Source organism: Emys orbicularis, chromosome 7, assembly GCF_028017835.1.
Source record: "Emys orbicularis isolate rEmyOrb1 chromosome 7, rEmyOrb1.hap1, whole genome shotgun sequence".
In the NCBI taxonomy this organism is placed as follows: domain Eukaryota; kingdom Metazoa; phylum Chordata; order Testudines; family Emydidae; genus Emys; species Emys orbicularis.
In genome coordinates, this window is record NC_088689.1 from 56,038,346 (window position 1) to 56,059,307 (window position 20,962).

General features: G+C 40.4%; 1 protein-coding gene across 1 annotated transcript in view; it reads right to left on the reverse strand.

Annotated features, from left to right (window-relative positions):
• Positions 1–848: 848 nt before the first annotated feature.
• The window catches only part of CHAT (choline O-acetyltransferase), a 44,339-nt gene continuing 24,225 nt past the window's right edge, over positions 849–20,962 (reverse strand). Inside the window, exons 7-14 of the mRNA XM_065408293.1 lie at positions 19,349–19,518; positions 18,473–18,573; positions 15,957–16,085; positions 14,634–14,756; positions 12,186–12,327; positions 8,594–8,656; positions 3,359–3,496; positions 849–1,118 (exon numbers count right to left, since the gene is read on the reverse strand). Coding sequence (XP_065264365.1) covers positions 849–1,118; positions 3,359–3,496; positions 8,594–8,656; positions 12,186–12,327; positions 14,634–14,756; positions 15,957–16,085; positions 18,473–18,573; positions 19,349–19,518 — 1,136 coding nt within the window. The remainder of the gene's footprint in view (positions 1,119–3,358; positions 3,497–8,593; positions 8,657–12,185; positions 12,328–14,633; positions 14,757–15,956; positions 16,086–18,472; positions 18,574–19,348; positions 19,519–20,962) is intronic.

The following is a 20,962-nucleotide window of genomic DNA, read 5'->3' on the forward strand; positions in this document are numbered from 1 at the left end:
TTAAGTGCCTGCCTCTCTACTCCAGGTATTTGTAACTCTTGAATTTCTTATGGTTTCATGCAGCTCTACTGTTAGTCATGTGACTGAAATTCATTCCTCTGCAGAAAGCTGACAAAAGGATTTAGTGGGAAAGGCACATAGGCTTTGTGCTGGGCCTCTATAAAGGGATGTATTTCACCCAGTAAGAGGAGGAAATAAGTACATTTAGGGCAAAATTCTCTCTGCTTCACTTGACTCTGATGTACTGCTATGCACGCGGAGCTCCTCTGATGCACAGAGCCCATGTAGATTATTCTTGGCTTTACTAGGAACAGATGTGTGCTTGGGGCTAGTCAAGGTCAGAATAAAGATGGATGTTAAAACTACTTTTGCATATTGATAGGAATGGTGGTACAGTATGGTTCCATATTATTGCCATCTTCAGTTCAACTAAACCAATCATTATTGCTGACTCTAGAGCAAAAAAACTGAAACTTCAGTGTTATAGAGAGTCCTGTGGCACCTTTAAGACTAACAGATGTATTGGAGCATGCGTCTGACGAAGTGGGTATTCACCTACGAAAGCTTATGCTCCAATACATCTGTTAGTCTTAAAGGTGCCACAGGAGACTCTGTTGCTTTTTACAGATCCAGACTAACATGGCTACCCCTCTGATACTTCAGTGTTATAGTATTCTAGCTTTCATATTGATAAATGATAATCATACCTAAAACAAGCTGCATTTTTATTCTACAATAAAATGTTTCTCATTATACCTTGCCTTTGAACAGTTGTATCATTGTTTCTTCATAAGGATTTGCAGAGTGGGGGAAAGGAAAGGTTGCAGGAAAATAAGTCACACAGACAGTTAGAGCTTGCGTCCATTTTGAGATTTTGCAGCTGTTTCTTGTTTAGACAGTGATTTTGTCGTAGTAGAGTTGCATTTGCTGCACAAATCTCTCATTTCCATGAGACTTTCTTCCACAGCTTTAGCAAACATGACTGAGGAGGTCTCTTTACATTCTTTAAAGCTTGAGATGCAGAATAATATATGCTCTGGCTGTGGGTTATAACATGCACCATAACCACTGGAGACCACAGGCCCATAACAGCAGAACATTTCCATGGTGGTTGGAACCTGATGGTGGGGAAAGGGAAAGAGTGATTTCAAGTTTAAGCAGTGCCACTGAAATCTAGTTAACATTAAATAATTATTTTTTAAAAAGCCCCAAACATTTTAAACATAGAGGATCCCCTTACCAAATATGGTTGCCTTAATAGGAAGTCTGGAGCACAGAGCTGGACACCAAAATCAGCACTTTGGCAGATAAAACAGCTATGTATGGCTCTAAACACTGATCTGAGTGTCCAAATGCAGATTTTGGATGTTCTATTCAGTTGGCTATATTTGAAAACTGGGCTCATTGTCTGAGACTGAAATGCATATATTTCACTTATTCTACCATTTTAAATAGACCTTTAATGGCTATTAGCTTTGCATACTGATTTCTACAGAATAACTATCAATTTCTACAGAATGCCTTTCAACAATAATGCTGCCTAAAATTCCCCTAAGATTTCACTCAGCTTATCTCAATGTTAATTTAAACTTGTAATGTGCAAAGTTTAATTACTTTTGCAGCTCTTAACATTTATTATCAGGAGGCCAGGAAAAAAAACAGTATATTTTAAATCATTCAGCTATTAGTTGAAACAATTTTTCTGTTACAATTCAAATTTAATTGTGACATAATGCTGGATAAAACACTTCCTACTGAAGGAAATTTAAGATTTGTTAGAAATCTATACGTTTCAGACTTTGTGTACATGAGCCTTCAAAAGTGACATTTGGCTTTTTAATGGCGTAGAACAAGCCATTAGTCCTGCTAATAGAGTCATAGAATTGTCAAATAAATTTGCTGTGCAACAGCCGAAGGCCATAAAGCTATTCAGAAGCACTTTTTTGCTCATGGATGGTTTCTTGGAGAATTTATGTAGTGTATTCTGGCTACATTCACTCATGTCTGAAAGCCCACAAACATTATGACAAGATCAAATTACTTATTAAGGTTTTTATGCTTCAGCACAATATTATCAGTCCTTTTTATTGCACAGTCCCAGTCCTATATAGTTGCGGTAGAGTGTCAGTAAATGAATTACTATGTAGATTTCTTTTTTCACTAAACCTGCTACTGTATGTAGAGAAACATTTAATTTGTAAGTTTTGATGACCCCGGTATTATCGTTCAAAATGTTGAATCTAGGAAATATTGGTGTGGCTAATCATCTTGTTACCAGCATATACCATCTGTAAATGTAAAAGCTCATTTGCACATCAGGAATTGCAACTCTGACAATTTTTGTGACTATCTGAAGGATGAATAAGGCTATAGGTAGGATATTTACACTCTACATTCCCTAATCTGTTCATGTTGTTACTGCCTGTACATGTTGGACAGGCAGAGCCAGTGATGGTCTTAGCCTGTGCCAACTCTGAGCTTGCCTTTGGGCTCCACACATATCCAACCCACCAGTCACAGGATCTGAATAGCACACCCTCATTTCTAGTTGTTGTCTTGACAAGTTTTCATCTCACCTTCTGATTAAAGCTCTTGAATGTGTTTCTCTGCTGCTGCCTTCCTTCTAATTTACTGTTCAGTAGAATTTCCCATCTGGTCTATTTCAGAGACTGTAGACTAAAGTCTTGCAACCAGGTATATGGGAAGTGTGTCACAGTCATGTAACAGCCAGTCAGTATTGTTTTAAGTGTGAAGAGGTGGGGGTATTCACAGGTGAGGAAAGGCTGCGCAGGGCCTTGTACCTCTTAGTAGCATGCATAGGTCCTTGCAAAACCTAAGCTAGCACTAGCCTGAAATTTCAAACACAGCTGCTTTTAAAAAGAAATATTTGTTCATGCTTCTTGGCCTCTCTCTCCACAATGTCACCACATCTGGCTTGGTGGCTGTGCTGTCTCTGGAACACAAAATTACTACAGGATACCTGTAGAATGCCTTCAGAAGGGCAAGGGAGGAAGGGAGACCTAAAGTGGAAGGGAAGGAAGCACAAGGCTCTCATACAAGTTTTGTTGTTTGTTTTTGTGTTCAAGACTAGGCTTCACAAAGTTTGTCTGTCAGTTGGGGTACAGCTTTGGGATAGAGAAGGGAAGTTATGGCTTCAGTCAATTTTTATGTGTATTTTGACTAGAGAAAAATACTGTGGAATGAAAATCAGGAATTTTGCATGGTGGTTAGTGTCACTGTCACAATATTTCAAAGCCACCATTCTCATTGTGAACTATATAATCAGCTGATTAGGAATTAATTAGTTCTGTAACAGGGAATCTTGCTACAAGACGACCCATGAATTTGAAACACTCACCTGACTGGTTGAGAGGATAAATCGACTGCTTGTCAAATATGTTTCATCTGTAAATATCTCTGGCAGTTCCTTGAAGTGCTCCCGTGCTGTCTCTCTGAGCCCTAGCAAGTGATTGTCAATTGCCATTCCAGTAATGGCCTAGCAAAATATAAAAGAAAGCACATGGTTTTACTGACAGTATGCAGAACTACAGAACTCCCAACTGTTGCTGTCATTTCCCTTGGTTAGACTTGGGGGACTTTGTGTGGAATAATGCCCTAAATGTATTTTTAAATTACTCAGCGTATATACATTGTGGCTAATCAATAATAAAAGTTCATAAGGTACTTTTAAGTGCTATGTAAGAGCCTGATCCTGAGAAATGTTGAGCACCCACAACTCCTTCTGGGGTTATGGGTGCTCGTTCTCTCTGAAAATCAGGTCCTGTAAGTATTATGGGCAGGATTTTTAAAAGAGACGAAGTAAGTTAGACCAGTGTTTTTCAACCTTTTTTTGGGCAAAGGCACACTTGTTTCATGAAAAAAATCACGAGGCACACCACCATTAGAAAATGTTAAAAAATTTAACTCTGTGCCTATATTGACTATATATAAAGTAATTCTCTTGAATAGGAATCAAATAAACACAAAGAAAGTATTTTATAATTACTTTATTATGAAATAGTAAGTAAACAGAAATATGAAAAATTATAAAATACTTTATTCAGTGCGCAACCTGGGCCTGTTTGGCTGAACACAAAGCTGATATTCTGAGCTATTTATAGTCCTTAACGTCAGTGGTGGGATTCAAAAATTTTAGTAACCAGTTCCGACATTCAAGCATGGTTTAATATTTTTTTCCCACGGCACACCAGGCAACATCTCGCGGCACACTAGTGTGCCGCGGAACAGTGGTTGAAAAACACTGAGTTAGACATCCAATTTCCAATGAAACTCTGTTAGGCACTTGTGAAAATCTTACTTCACAGTACTTTTACTGGTTTCAAGGAAATTTTCTAGGAAGCTCCAAAACCTCTCCAAACGGTAGCAGATTATTCTCAGAAATTTCACTGCTTGTGGATCTGGGTCCGGGCTGATAAGGGGCTTAGGGTCCAACAGAATTTATATCCACAGAGTTATCTAGGGTTCCCAGTCACTTGAGAAGAATGGGGCCAGGTGGTGGGGATTCCCTCTGCTCCTTAGTGTTTGAAGCGACCACTGACTTAACTTCCAAAGTCCTATCCTGCCATGCATTGGCCTGGGCTGAATTCTCTTAGGGCCAGCTCTCCTCTGATTGCTCCAAAGTCCTTATCAGGAATGTGGAAGAGATAACCCTAAGAGCCATAACCACTTACTTGTTCCAACCTTCCTGTGCTTTAGGAGACTAGAATTGAATTTAAAATTATTTAAAAAAATCTTGGCCACAGCAGCCTAAGGCTAGGTCTACACTGCAGCGGGGGTCCGACCTAAGATACGCAACTTCAGCTACGTGAATACCGTAGCTGAAGTTGCGTATTTTAGGTCGGCTTACCTGGCGGTGAGGACGCGGGAAAGTCGACCGCTGCCGCGCTGCCGCCGACTCCGCTGCCGCCTCTTGCCGAGGTGGATTTCCGGAGTCGACGGCAGAGCGATCAGGGATCGATTTTACCGCGTCTTCACTAGACGCGGTAAGTCGATCCCCGATAAACCGATTGCTACCCGCCGGATCGGCGGGTAGTGAAGACAAAGCCTAGGTTTTGGCTGTTCTGAAGTGGGTGGAAGGTCATTCCAGATTAAAAGACACATTTAAATCTAACTTTTTCCTTCAGTTTATTCACCACAACTGCCAGCCATGGATGCCGTCAAAAACCCTTTTGGTACATATTCAAGTTCCTGGTGAATCAATTGGTGAATATGTAGACTTTATCTGGGACAGAAAGCTAGAGTTCGTCTCTGATGAAATCATTTGGGAAGGGCAGATCATTTAGATGTAGAACAAGAAAGTTCAAACAGCAATTAAAATAGAACCGATAGCTAAAGGGCACAGAAATCCTCAAGGATAGGGAAGACAAGATGCTCTAAAAGGGAAGGAGAAGAGTAAGAAGGCAGCAATTTGTTTTTTCTCTCAAGAAAAGAATTGTCCCAATATCTAAGATGAATGATGCAAGGGGCAGGGAGTAAATAACCTTGTCTGGCTCATGAAGGAGAACGCACCCTTTGGTCAATGGTCTGTACGCCCATCAGCACACATGGTTCAGAAACACTGGAGAAAGGATTGTGCAACATAACAGTGATTACCTTGGTTTTTCCTATCGAGGGAAATTGACTTGATGATCAAAGGACATATTTTGCTATTACACAAGATTTATAAGGCTCTTAGCAATGACATTTTTGCAACATAGATCAATGCCATGTCTGAAGAGAGACCGAGACAGGCTAACGAAATAAACAGTGAGTCAACACATAGGAAAAAATTGTGCTAAATTGAATTTTAGGGCTCCAAGTTTAAGATAGCAATGTTGCTGGTAAGCCCTAACAAGGGAAAATAAAATCACACTAAACTGCTGTTTGTGTTATGAGATGGATGTTTTATTTTCTTCAGGGCTGGTACGTTTCAGTCTGTAACATATACAGTTTAGTCAGATTGTGTAAATCTTCACTTGAATTTTCCCATAGTTTAAAGCACATCAGTTACATTATGTTTTTTATGAGAATGAGAGGGAATGCCCAATTATCAAAACTAGGTGGAGTACTTTTACATCTAAACTTGAATTTCATTGTCTCTTCAAGTGCATGTTAATATTAAGTTGTCCTCAAAAAAGGCGGGGGTGGGGGGAAGCTAATGAAATATTAAGGTTGAGATTTTAAACTTCTTGTAAGCTAGGAAAGCCAGAATTAAAGTTCCCAAAGCAATTTTAGCTCTGCCCCATGAGTTACACAAAGGTCTAATGTTTGTAACGTTTCATTAGACTGAAAATGAACTACTGCATATTTTTGGTAATTTTAGGGAAAGGAGTGCCCAGAGATCTCACTGAGATTGGGGCCCTTTTGTGCTAGGGACTGTGCATACTCACAGTGAGAAACAGTCCCTGTCCTGAAGAGCTTAAAATCTGCATAAACAAAGACAGACCCAGAATGTGATAAAAGAAGTGTTAATATCCCCTTTTTAGAGATGGAGAACTAAGGATCAGAAAAAAAAATCTGTGGCAGAACCAGGATCTGATCCTCCAATGTCCCAGTGCAGTGCCTTCACCACAAACGGTCATTCCTCATCCCTTTCTTCATTCCACAGTCCGAAGAATACCTCCTTTTACATGTCTTCCCCTTCACACTCTGCACATGCTTTGGGATAAGTACTAGTGGAGAATGCTTTTTTGTCTATTACTGGTATTTAAGCAGTAATCAGCAATGATTATGCCCAGCAGCTTACAGTGAATTTGTTACGCATTGGACTGAGGCAAAACTAAAGGTGGTAAATTCTCCAACAAAACTAGTTATTAACAATTATTAACATCATGAGTGACTTGAGTAAGTTATTAGTATTGTAAGTCAGCACTTTGTCTTGACGCAGCAGGTTGTGAAGTGTTACCAAGACTGAGCTGCTTCACATTTAATCAACAGAAAATGGGTTGTTTTACTAGTAAAGTGATTTCTTCACTGGGGGGATCCCCTTGTTTTATTGTCGAGCACGTTCAATAATCTTTTAAAGGGAGTATCATATAATCATTCATTTGCTGTTAATAACCATGCAAGTTCTAGGTCAATGTTTGGAATACATTTCACTCTAAGGACCAGATTCTCAGCTGGAGTATATGAATGCAGCTCCATTGATGTCAATAAAACTGTGCTCACTTATCTCAGTGGAGGACTGGGCTCTAAAGGCATAGCTGCTTCCCCCGAGGGGTAATATAAAAATACATCAGTAGCCAGCTTTAGAAAAGTAACCCGTGGTATAGTAGAGACTTTCTTGAACAAAAGCCTTGGATCTAAATCCCTGTAAACTCTGGGAGAGATGTGAATTTTGCAGTTGCCGTTCCATCCGTGTGTGTATGTGTGTAGGTATAGGGGGAAGGGCTACAGAAAGGCTTTGCTGATTGCTTTTATGCATGCTTGCTTCTGTTCCCTATGAGACCCTTTAACATTCACTCACCACATTATCTTAGGAGCTGGCTGGGGGTGTGATTCCCAGCTCGCGTAGACATACTTGCTCTCGGTCTCTTCAAGCTAGCACACTAAAAGTAGTAGGGTAACTATGGTAGCACAAGCAGCAGCATGGGTTAGCCATCCTGAGTACAAACCCACCTGGACCCTGTGGGTACATACCTGGGGTGGCTAGCCCATGTTGCCGCTGCCCATCTAAGTGCAGCTTCACTACTATTTTTAACTCGAAGAGAGCTACTGCGAGAATGTCTGTGTGACCTGGGAATCACATCTCTAGCTCAAATATAGATGTAGCCTTAGTGTGCCCCATTTCCTCACCCCACCGCCCCCTGCCTTTCCCCAGTTGTCAGCATGCTTAATGTTTATTGATGATCAAAAAGAGAAGTTACAAAAGCACATTACATATTGCTATCACTTGGTTTCCCTTGGTCTAAAGTTTTAAAAGTAAACAGACCTTTTCATGGAGTTTTTGGACACCAGAATAAATACTGTGCTGAATAAAGGAAATATAGGTGGGTGTCTCATTGTACTCTTGCATCTGCCTGCCTGTCCGTATCTACCTATTGCGTCTTGTTGTATACTTATATTGTAAGTTCTTTGGGACACGGAATGTCTTTTTGTTCTGTGTGCGTACACTGCTTAGCACAATAGGTTCCAGGATTGGGGCTCCTAGATGCTACTGCAATACAAATAATTAATAACAATGTTAATAATAAGTGTCACACAAATGCCCAGTGTCCATCTGGAGAGGTCATCTACACAAGGCCATCTTCTGTGACAACACTATATAAGAACTAACATATTTAGACAGGTTATGTCCAAGAGTGTTATGGCCAAAGGTTATTATGTAAGCTAACGAGCACTGTCTTATGCAGACATTTAACTTTGCAATATCAGCTTCTGGAAAATGTTTCTTGAAGTGAGATCATAGAAGATGGAGCCATATGGCTGTTTGGATGGTAGGTCAGGTAGTCAACAAGATAGTGTGAGACACTGGGGTCCTCCATATTCAGAGGCATCTAAAGTTTTTGAAGTTCATGTACTTAGTGATTATGTCTTCATGTTTTTGGTATAAAACTGACTGGTTTTCATCCAGGCAGAACAACATTTTACTCACCAAAATAGTATAATTAGTCTGTGCTGCGATTGCATCTTTAAATCGTTGCATCTTCTCAGATTCCTGTTGGTGGAATAGAAACATAACTATTACTGAAAATCTCTGCAGGAAATAACTTCTACTGGCAATGAGCCAACAACCAATAGTCAGTACGCCCAAATGCCCCCGGTTACCCCAAAATTCCTACTTTGTTGTGGGCATTCTGAATGAATGGAAGGCCACTATGGTTCAAAGTTATGCTCACCGGTATTGCCTTATTTTTTTAGGGTCAAATAGGTCATAGGACCTAATCTAAAGCCAATGGAAGTCATGGAGAGACTTTCAGTTAACTTAATAGAGTTCGTATCAGGTCCATAGCCAACATAATGCCTAATATATTTTTAATCATACTCTTATCTGATTGGCAGCAGGTATCAGTTAATAAATTAAAAGCAGAATGAACTGTGTCATTACATGTATTGTATTAGTGAACAGAACCAGTTTACTGAAACTAAAATCTGATCAGTAGAGATGAGATGAACTGGTGAAGAAAATTCTCAGTAACTGTACACAGGGTCAGTCAATGTAGGTCCCTGTGAGCAGTCAGTAAAGTTTGCAACAGATGAAGGTATGAGTAATTAAAATTTAAAAGGTACAATAATTGCATAGTTAAATCCAGCCTTGCAAAACCATCATGGAAATTTACCAGACCAGGCACTAAATCTGTTGAGTGTCCTTTTATCATGATGACAATGACAGTGATGTTAATGAAAAAAAGTATTGATATTTTACCAGCTGGTCAAGAAAATCATTCCCCTGAGTGAATGGGCAACTAGAATTTTCCAGGGCTGCTTTAACCTTTGCAGTTACAGTTACTTCACATCTCTGGTTACAGAACTGTAAATTTTGGCTCCTGCCAAATAACGGACTTTAGGTCATGGGATCAATCTTAGGCAGAATTGCTACTGCATATCAAGCGAGATGTTTCAGATTAGGGAGATCTTGAAACAGCCAAAAGTTACTGGCTTCTTTTGTGTAGTTCTAAATGAACAGGGAAGCTTCAGCTTGCATGGACAATGAATGATCTTTTGAATAAAGAATTCATTTTAGAAGCAATCCAAGGGCATCATCAGAGACCCTCACAGCACAGAATCTGATATCTCTTCATGAGACTAGAGCCAGGTGCCGGGTCCTTATGTAGATTACATTACAAAATGCAGTCTTTAAATCTGATTTACTGTTTCTCAAGCATTCTCTGCAATATCAGAGGTTCTTTCCTGTGAAGATGGTGTCTAGTGTATGATATATATCTCCTGTGTTAGATAATCAATCTGACTCAGACTCAATCTTTGGTGACTGTTCAAACTGTCATTTGAAAATCATTTTCTTTGGTATCAGAAGCAAAATATTTTCTGATTTGATTTGGACTAATGGCTACTAACAAAAAATACTTCAGAGAGTTCAAGGCTACTTAAATCAAAAGACGTGTCTTTTAGTCCAACCAAAAAACACACCCCTTTTGCCTTCCGTTGGTGGAGTGTAGGTCAGCTAAGGGAATCCTGTTTCTAATTCATTTTGTAATTATAGTATATATGGGTCTAGATTGGAAAGGAATGGTCATATCTGAACAAATGTTTGTGTTCCAAAAATTATGCGTGAAATATCCACAGAGTAATTCAGATGCCTGCACCTTTCCAAATGGATATTCTAACAAAATATGCATACTTTATAATCTCCAGGAAAACCATAATTCAATTGGGCAGAACTGCATGATGTTTACAAGATTCTTTAGATGGAATAATGACATCATTATCCTCCATATTTATTATTGCCAAGGGGTGAGATAAAGATTTGGAAGGTTGGAGCACACAAAATGAGGCACAGGCTGGCAGAGGTGGTTCTAGAGAAATGAGGACTGTGTGGTCACATGTGACATTCCCTTGCTCACTCACATGATGCAACACCATTAGGATATCACTGGTGGGTACTCTCAGAGCTGAGGCAGTAAAGTACTGGGAGATGATGAAGCTTTGCAAGCGCTGGAGAAGCCAGATAGTTGAATCTGAGTGGACAAAGGTAGGGATAAGAGCCACCAGCAATGGTTCAAAGGTGCAAGAGAACTTGGGGGTGGAAACTGATTGGGGCATCTGTCTTCTGCTAGAGGTTCTGAAAGAGTGAGAGCATGCACGGGTGTGGCGCCCAGGCACTGCGTGCTTTCCAGGGGCAGGGACTGATGCACGGAGAAAGGACTGTTCTGGGGAAGTACCTCAGGGCTTGCCCACTCTGGACAAACTTCATCTTCTTCCCAGGCAAGCTGCATTGTTGACAGTAGCACTGTATCACCAGAGCGGTTACCGGTAGGCAGAGGCCATTTTCAGCATGACAGTGAGTCCTGTGTAGGATGGGTTGGCCAGATTGGAGGAGAGCTCAGGCCAAAGTATAGTGATTACCATTAAAAAGTCACCATTTTCCTAGAGTTATCACACAGTTATGTCCTGATCAGGAACCACCTCAGCCTTCATGTTGTCAGTGAATTTTTAACATGGAGTTTCTGAGAGCCCTGTTCAGCACAAGATGGGTTTTGAACTGGACAGCTTACAGAGGTGGAAGATGTGGTGGGGGAATGGAAACTGTCACCTCCTTATACAGTTCTCATGCAGCCTCTGGAATTTTGTACACAGGCCTGTACTATACTAAGATTTCTTAAATCACCATGCCTCATTGCATTGCAATGTTTCTGTTCAAGTTTTGATAGATACTTGGAAGCAGCTACCCTGACTATCACATGCTAGAAGAGGCTCTGTACAAACATGTCCAAATTCTGGCAGAGTGACACATACAGGCACCCACCAGAAAATCTGTGCACAGCAGAGGTGGACGACTCCCCTACAAAACCTGCAGAGAGATGTACAGAGAGGCTTTCCTGCAGTCTGCAAAGGGGAGAGCCTGGGACAAAAATTAGGGTAAGCCTGTTTGTGCATGTACACTCCCTGACCTGGCAATTGCATCTCGCCACACACCCACCCGCCAGTGCAAATTATTCATATTCCTGGTAGGCGGATGGAGTGTGTGCAGGAGGAATCTGCACATGCGGCAGCTGAACAGTGCAGTTCCAGAAAGTGGCTATCAGTGCATTATGGAAAGCTGTTTCCTAAGCATGACCAAGACATAAACATCTAATCTCAGAAGTTTTAGCCTGACTGGGCATATTAGATAAACACTATATATGTTTGGCAGAAGCATGGCTATAGAAACAAACAAACCAACTAAAATCCAGTGTGCAGTATATGACCCTGAACTTTCAAGTTCAGTGTGAATTTCTCCAAAGAGTTGAATTTGGCTCTGCGGGTGTAAATTACAAAAGATTCTGTTAAGTAAGTTTAGACACAGATTCTGTTTCTCATGGTGTAATTATCTGTATCATGCTTTTGGGTGCTCAAATAATAAAATGAATATTCATATTTAGCATGAAGGTCTGGTTCTCACAGAAATGAGTTCCTACCTGACTATAGTCTACGAGGTCTACATTTTTGTCACCCTTATATATAGGTAAGAGAAGCATGATTTTTTTTGTTCTGTTTTAAATAAAAGCAAAAGAGAGAGATTAACGTACCAGTAGAGATGACTTGTCATCAATCATTGCTTTTACAAAAGCTAAAACTTCTGGGGTTGCAGACCTAATATTGTCGACTCTTCCCTCTTCAAATCGGCGTATGGAAGCACTTTCATAGGTAGGAACAAGTCTCCTGTGGCATCTGAGAGAATGAAATAGGAAAAGCAGAGAGTAATTGTTTCAGGGAATCATAACGGCAAAAAGAAAAATAGGCTCAGTATGTTTTATTTTTACAAGGTTGATTTTATTTTTGTGTAATATTTCATTTTAATGTTAATAGAATTATATAAGAAATTGCCAAAAGATGGATACTATGGCCCTTTCAATACAAAGAGCTGTGTACAGTTGAATATATTTTATTTATGGAGTGCTAGTAAAAAATTACTTGGTATGTAAAAACAAGGCTAATAAAACTAGAATTTACTGAAAGATCTCAAGGAGTGTTTTATTAGTGCCACATGATAAAATAATTGTGTGATTAATCATTTATGTACAAGATTGGAACATGTTTTATTTAAAACAAGAAAGAAATGCATTGCATGTTTTCTGTGTGTGTGTATGTCACAGAAAATTAAAAGAGGAAATGAATGCCATTTCAGATTTAGAGCCAAAGGTGAAAACCCAGATTACAAGCAGAACTGTACATGGAAATTAGCACGTTACCATCTGTTTACAGTCCTTTGTCCCCTGCTTTTGCAACCAGTGGACTTACTGGTATCCCCACTGAAAATAACTTACAAATTACTTTGGCTTGTCTATACTACAGTTGAATCAGGGGCTGTCTTATAGCTCAGTTGTCCACCAATCTATGCAGCAGAGTTGAAATCTGTATTATAGTTGGGACTCACCATGCTCTCATAACCAGGCTATAGACAGTCCTTTGTTGGCATTATTGGATTTCAGCTAACAAAGTGGGTGAAACAAGCTTGGCATCTGGTCAGGTGAAAGACCATTTCAGGATTTAATATGATAAGTTTAGGGATTGTTGGTGTAATGGGTCTACTGTAAGAAACCCCACAAGTGGTCACTACCCTGGGACATTAAGTGTCCTGAGAGTCCATAAGAGAGCCTGTGACAATGGGAATGCCACAGAGATTAGTAGAGTAAAAAGAGCAACCAAGGTCAGCTCTTAGTGTCAAACCCTGGGATGTCCATTTTGCCTGGGGGAAGCCCAACAACAGCTGTCCAGGGGGAAATAAACAGTAACTACTACCTTGCAGTGGAGCTCCAACCCTATATGCTGCTGAGATCTCTTCAGAAGGTCTCTGTTGTTCCCTGTGGATGGGGAACTGAGGGCATTATGGCAGGTTGTGCAGTGTGCTTCAAGCTGCACCCCCGACCGGCAGATGCCATGCACAGATAGGTGCTTACTGTTTGTTGCTTTCCAACAGAGGTCTAGGGCTTCACTTTCCCTTGGCCACTTCTGGTGGGGTGGGCAGCTCCTGCCACATTCTATGCCCGTCCTCCCTGCTGCCCCTTGACACAGTGAAAATGGAGGGGAGGTTGTTTGGGACAGGGAGAGGAAGGGGTGGGAGAGAGGGCAGACAAAGTGAAACAGAGAGTGAGAGAGACAGAGAGTGAAAGGGGGACTGTGAGTGGTGGAGAGAAGGCAATAATGAATGTGGGGTATGGGATGAATGAGGAGAGAAGGAGTGGTAAAATAAGATGGAGAGGCGAGGGGATGGGAGGGGAATAGATTGTGCTCATCGGTTTTAACTATGGCTCAATCAGTCATTGATTCCTTACACAGAAAAATAAATTAGAAGTGATGTTGGTGTGCACTGCACAGAACCTCTGGGCCCAAACCCATATAGGATCTACTATTCCTGGCAGGGTCTGTATCATTTGTTTATGTATTAACAGCTGCAGCCTGCCTATGCCTATTTAGACAGGTTGTACTCTTTCCCCGGGACTTCCTTTATGCTAAAGAGTCTACTCAGTCATGTGCTTACTCATTTCAAGCTTTTGGGTGACTTGATTGTGACCTGTAATTACACACCATTATTAGAGAAGCCCAGGACTGAGTTTGTTCTCATTACATTTTATATGCTGAATCTGAGCTACAACTTGGATTATAATAGACAGACAAGAGGCTGTAACCATTCTCTGATTTATCTGCAAATGAGAATTTGCTTCCCTTCAGCTTTTTAAACTATAGGCCCTGTAACTTTGCAGTAACTGTGGATGTTTTGCTTACTTTTCTAGCTGATTTAAATAGTTCCATTATAATTGTAAAACAAACATGTACCATATGAGAGGGTGCTATATGTCAGAACAAAGTGACTACTATTATGGGTTTCCATCCTGCTTTTTAAGGACCCCATCCAGCAGGCCTAACCTTTTATGCCAATGGGAGTTTGTCTGGGTGCAGAACTGAGCCCTTTGTTTTACTGATTAATTGTAAATCTGTGCTCACAATATATTATTCCCATGATTTGATAAACATACCTGTAAAATGCCAGCTGAAGTGCTACTTGAATGTAGGCATCGGGGCTAGTCTTTTGTTTCTTGATAAACTCTTTTCCATAGTTTTCAAATGTATAAACAATAAAATCTAGATTGTTTACTATCCTAGAAAACAAGCAAGGGCATTTGTTGTAGAGGAAAATGCAAGATTCCCATATAATGAGGTTTGCAAGCAATATTTAGAAAACATTTTCCCCATGTACTGTTCACCACATATCTCAACTAGCACCTATTGGGTAGACGTTTTCAGTCTAATGTCTGGCACTTGGCAACCAGTAAATTGTTCTCAACTAACAGTCTCTAATCATGCACTATTCAACATGCAACTTTAATCTTCAGCACTGCTTATGAGCTGTGACACTCATGTAGTTGTGCTCATTTGAGGTAAACACTTCTTTTCCCAGCGATTCTGCTCCTGAAGGTTAAACATGCTCTTCTTTGTTCTAGATTACATGTCAGTGAAGCACCTGTATTTAAATAATGGAAAGATTAAAAGTCTAATGCAGGCCCTGATTTTATTATGAACTCCCATTTCAAAGAAATGTCACCTTTTGTTTATTTAGAAACAAAACCAATCTTTTTTTATTTTTTTTTGGTATCTGGCCTGAGCTAATGCCTCTCATATTAGATCTTAGATTTTAAACACTTTGTTACCAGTGCTGCCTTACCTAATGGGATCACAATAAGCAAAGATTTAAAATTGGTCATGTGTACATTATGTTAATTTTCTGATGAAAATTAAACAATAAGCTTAAATCTCTCTCAAAAAAGTTTTGTCATTCAAAGTCACCGTGAAAAATTCTGTGCATATCCATTGTGATCTAGAAAATCCAGCTCCAAAGAACTGGCCTTTGTAGTAACAGTGTAGATACAAGCAAATTAAATGCTTGAATTCAAATTGTCTATTCAAACCAGTTGTTTACAATTCCCCTAAATACATTTCCCCCACAGGCGTGGCTATGTCTGGGTCAGATCAAACCATATACCTGTACAAATAGAGGCCACTGTTCGCATTTTATGTAAATAATGAATGCTGTATCAAATTTATTTCCAGTGGTATTTGTAGTTATCATTAGCTTCTCCTATATTTACATGAAAGGAATGTAATGATAGTGCAGTTCCTAGTGCATTGTATTAACCGTACAGCCTTAAAGGCCTGATCCTGTGATGCACTGAGCACCTTTTGTTTTCATGGGAGTTGAGGCTATTCAGCACTGGGTGGGATCGAGCTGTATAATAAATTAGTTGTTTGTTAGGTGGCTCACAACTTGAAGCAGTTCAGAAAAGTCCAGGAATCTGCCGTACCTTCGAAGTTTTTCTGCTGATGATGCTAAGTGTCCCTGAATTTCTGGAGAGCATTTCCATCTCAATCTCCTTGGAGTAGGAAGCTCACTCACTGAATCAGCTCTGACTAATTTCTTAGAGCTTTCCTTCCTGTAAACACGTCAGAGAAAATACATAAGGGACATGGTAACAACCTATTTCAGTAACAGGAAACTTGGAAATGGCAGAGATGCTTAATGACTTCTTTGTTTCGGTCTTCACCAAGAAGTCTGAAGGAATGCCTAACATAGTGAATGCTAATGGGAAGGGGGTAGGTTTAGCAGATAAAATAAAAAAAGAACAAGTTAAAAATCACTTAGAAAAGTTAGATGCCTGCAAGTCACCAGGGCCTGATGAAATGCATCCTAGAATACTCAAGGAGCTAATAGAGGAGGTATCTGAGCCTCTAGCTATTATCTTTGGAAAATCATGGGAGACGGGAGAGATTCCAGAAGACTGGAAAAGGGCAAATATAGTGCCCATCTATAAAAAGGGAAATAAAAACAACCCAGGAAACTACAGACCAGTTAGTTTAACTTCTGTGCCAGGGAAGATAATGGAGCAAGTAATTAAGGAAATCATCTGCAAACACTTGGAAGGTGGTAAGGTGATAGGGAACAGCCAGCATGGATTTGTAAAGAACAAATCATGTCAAACCAATCTGATAGCTTTCTTCGATAGGATAACGAGTCTTGTGGATAAGGGAGAAGCTGTGGATGTGGTATACGTAGACTTTAGTAAGGCATTTGATACGGTCTCGCATGATATTCTTATCGATAAACTAGGCAAATACAATTTAGATGGGGCTACTATAAGGTGGGTGCATAACTGGCTGGATAACCGTACTCAGAGAGTTGTTATTAATGGTTTCCAATCCTGCTGGAAAGGCATAACGAGTGGGGTTCCGCAGGGGTCTGTTTTGGGACCGGCTCTGTTCAATATCTTCATTAACAACTTAGATATTGGCATAGAAAGTACGCTTATTAAGTTTGCGGATGATACCAAACTGGGAGGGATTGCAACTGCTTTGGAGGACAGGGTCATAATTCAAAATGATCTGGACAAATTGGAGAAATGGTCTGAGTTAAACAGGATGAAGTTTAACAAAGACAAATGCAAAGTGCTCCACTTAGGAAGAAAAAATCAGTTTCACACATACAGAATGGGAAGAGACTGTCCAGGAAGGAGTACGGCAGAAAGGGATCTAGGGGTTATAGTGGACCACAAGCTAAATATGAGTCAACAGTGTGATGCTGTTGCAAAAAAAGCAAACATGATTCTGGGATGTATTAACAGGTGTGTTGTGAGCAAGACACGAGAAGTCATTCTTCCGCTCTACTCTGCTCTGGTTAGGCCTCAGCTGGAGTATTGTGTCCAGTTTTGGGCACCGCATTTCAAGAAAGATGTGGAGAAATTGGAAAGGGTCCAGAGAAGAGCAACAAGAATGATTAAAGGTCTTGAGAACATGACCTATGAAGGAAGGCTGAAAGAATTGGGTTTGTTTAGTTTGGAAAAGAGAAGACTGAGAGGGGACATGATAGCAGTTTTCAGGTATCTAAAAGGGTGTCATAAGGAGGAGGGAGAAAACTTGTTCACCTTAGCCTCTAAGGATAGAACAAGAAGCAATGGGCTTAAACTGCAGCAAGGGAGGTCTAGGTTGGACATTAGGAAAAAGTTCCTAACTGTCAGGGTGGTTAAACACTGGAATAAATTGCCTAGGGAGGTTGTGGAATCTCCATCTCTGGAGATATTTAAGAGTAGGCTAGATAAATGTCTATCAGGGATGGTCTAGACAGTATTTGGTCCTGCCACGCGGGCAGGGGACTGGACTCGATGACCTCTCGAGGTCCCTTCCAGTCCTAGAATCTATGAATCTATGAATCTATTTCTTACGAATGGTGTGATAGCCGTTTTCTTGGTAAATCATTAGTTCCTGACATGCTGGAGAAACCAGAGTAAGCTCTGATATTACAGATGTTCTTTTTTGCTGGGAAAAACACACAAATGCAATGGGCCTAATTTTAATGTCACTTACACCAGTGTAAAGCAAGAGTAACTCCAAAGAGCCGATCAGTTTGAGTTGTCTTTAGACACATGATTTTTACTTGGGTCCGTTTCCACTTGTTGGGGCAAAGCCAAGGGTGAAACTCCCACTGATATCAAGGATTTGGTCCGTTAAACAAAAGCGGAGGAAAATGAAAGTCCTAAACTGTTTCAATGCTTTCTAATGTGCAAACTGCGATTCCAGTTATAAAGAACCATAATTAAGAGTGTGAAGTTGTTCCGGGGGGGCGGGGGTGGGAAACATGAAGTGGGGCTAAAGCCATAGGGGTGAATTTCACTCTGAAAGAGGATCCCAGTATGTTTAGAGCAGATACCGCATTTTTTGTTTTCAGGCACATTCATTTCTTTTAACACTTAAGAGGCCCAGTTAATGCATTCGAGTAAAAAAATACCTGGATGCTGTCCTGTTATGTTAATAATGAAAGAGGACTCACATGTGCTTGAGCAAATGTTCGGTGCACTGTACCAGGACGATCCCATCGAAAGGGGAGTGTTCACACACAGTGCCACAGACTCCATCTCTTCCCACAACAAACTAGCAAGGGAAATGCCATCGTATAAATAATAAGCATAGGATAATGTACTGAATGCACTGTGCTTTGGATAGGAAAAAGCAAATATGCTGATGGCAGCAACACAGCAGGATGACATTGTTATTTCTCTGCTGTGTTATTTGCACACGTCTGGAACCTGCTACCTCCAGAGGTCCACTATAACCAGAGTTGGGAGAGCTTGAGGTTAAAGTGAAAGACTTGAAAAGGAGAAGAAATATCAGCTGCTCTCATCCTTTTTCTTGTTCTAGATTTCCTAATTTAACCTTTTTTCTTTCTTTTAGTCTGGGGTAAAGACATTTCTGGAATGTAGACGAGATAGATCTCTTCTCAGCTGCATGGGTAAAAGTAGCATTATGAATTCTGCAAGTGATTAAGTGTTAAAAAGGACACACTATACACTGCAACACTTCCTATTCCCCAAGTAGGTCTTGCTTCCCTTGTCTGCCGTCACTCATGGGCAGGAAGCCATTCTGGTCTCAGTGCCAGTGTTTCCCAGCCTCTTGCTTGACATGCTGCTATGACCCCCGCCCCTTCACTCTGCTGATTCCCCATCTGACTATCCTGCCTTTGCTCGTGGTCTATGCTTGATACTCCAAAGGAAATGAAAACCCTCTGTGATGTACTTGGCCTACTATGGCATGCAGATGGGTATCCATCCGGACCCCTGTGGTGATCAGCCCTGACACATGAGACTTGAGTATGTCATTGTTAGTGTGTATCAGAGCAATTACATGTCCAAGTACAGTAAGATTTTACCTGCATGGGTTTGTCATACCAGCGATTGGCACCATTTTTATCATAGCCTCCCCCATGTAGAAGTTGCAAAGCCATATTTGTATTGTTGAGTTCCACCCCACTTGGGCCATCCAGACACACCAGGCATATACACCGTTCAATCATATCCAGGGAGTCTCGGTTAGTAGAGTCTGTGGATAAAACATTGACACATTTACAACTGCATCTTATTATTTGCATTACAATAGCACCTAGAGGGCTCCATAGAAGGAGGTGGTGTGCAACTATAGACCATAATCCTGCAATGAGCTCCAGGCAGAAGGGCTCCTCTGTCCTGCAGAGCCCTGTTGCCATCAGAACTCATTGAAGGATCAGATGTATAGAGTAGGAGGACAATTCTTACTCCAAAGAATTCAGTCTTTTGTGTTAATTTTGCAATATAACTATCTTTCTTTTATAGTAGTTCAACAGTATCAATCTCCAAAAATTACCCACCTTACCATAACTCATGGGGCAAAGTCAGGCCTTTGGTTTTCCTGAAGTAACCATGTAGGAACTCAGGTCCAATTTACTTCACCTTGGACTTTTTCATCACATCATATTTGGGCAGTAAAATGACATCTGTTAGCTTTATTCCTATCACATTGCTTTTCATAAGAAATATTTAGTCCCATATGGTGAGAATTTCCATTTTGGGCTTCTTCACTCCAAGTCTCGTGTGTAATAAGACTGGGCTTTTGCTTGACAAAAGTTCCAGGCGGGACATGTGCAACTAGATTTTATCAAAGCAGATGTGACCCCTGGGATGTGTCTTGATAAACATTCCACGATGAAATAACTGGCTCTCTTCAGCGTCACCCCCTTTCTTTAAGTAGTTTTCACAGTAAAAATCCTTTTGGAACAAAGAAACATTTATTTGTTCTCTCATTTATCCTGAAAATTCTCAACTTGGGAGCACTGAAGAGAATCTGCCTAGTCAGTAAACTCAAAGTTTCTTGTAAAAAAACAAAACAAAAAGAGTCTCCAACTTTGCCAGCTTCATGTCAATAAAGAAGATAATTCTACAGTTGAGTGCTCAGCTGGTCTCAAATCACTATCTAGAGGACAGAGCACTGGACTGGCAAATGGGAGACCTGGGTTCTGGTCCCAATTCTGGCATGCTGGAGGACCTTAGGCAAGTCACATCACTTCCTGTGCCTCAGTTTCCCCATCTATAAAATAGGGATAATGATACTTATCCCCTTTTGCAAACCACTTTGAGATCTACTGATAAAAATGACAGATAAGAGCTAGGTATTATTATAATTTGAAAATGGAAAAATATGAAGTTGTGGGGTTTGTTTCATGAACACTTTATTGTGTAATCCATGCTCTGCTTCTCCTCCATCCCTTTCTGTCTCTGACACACTTTGAACTAAATGCACTTATTTTGGTTTTCAGTCCATGCTTCTCTCCCCCATTCTGACTCTGTCTCTGTATGTCTGTCTCTCTCTCTCTCACTCAAAGGTGATGTGCATAGGATTTTTTAACAGTTGGGCTTGCGCTCCTTTTTTCTTCTTGGTGATGGATAAAGGCATGAATGGTTTCTTTGTTTATTTTCTGTATGGCTTTTAACTCCAAAACATTAGGAATGTA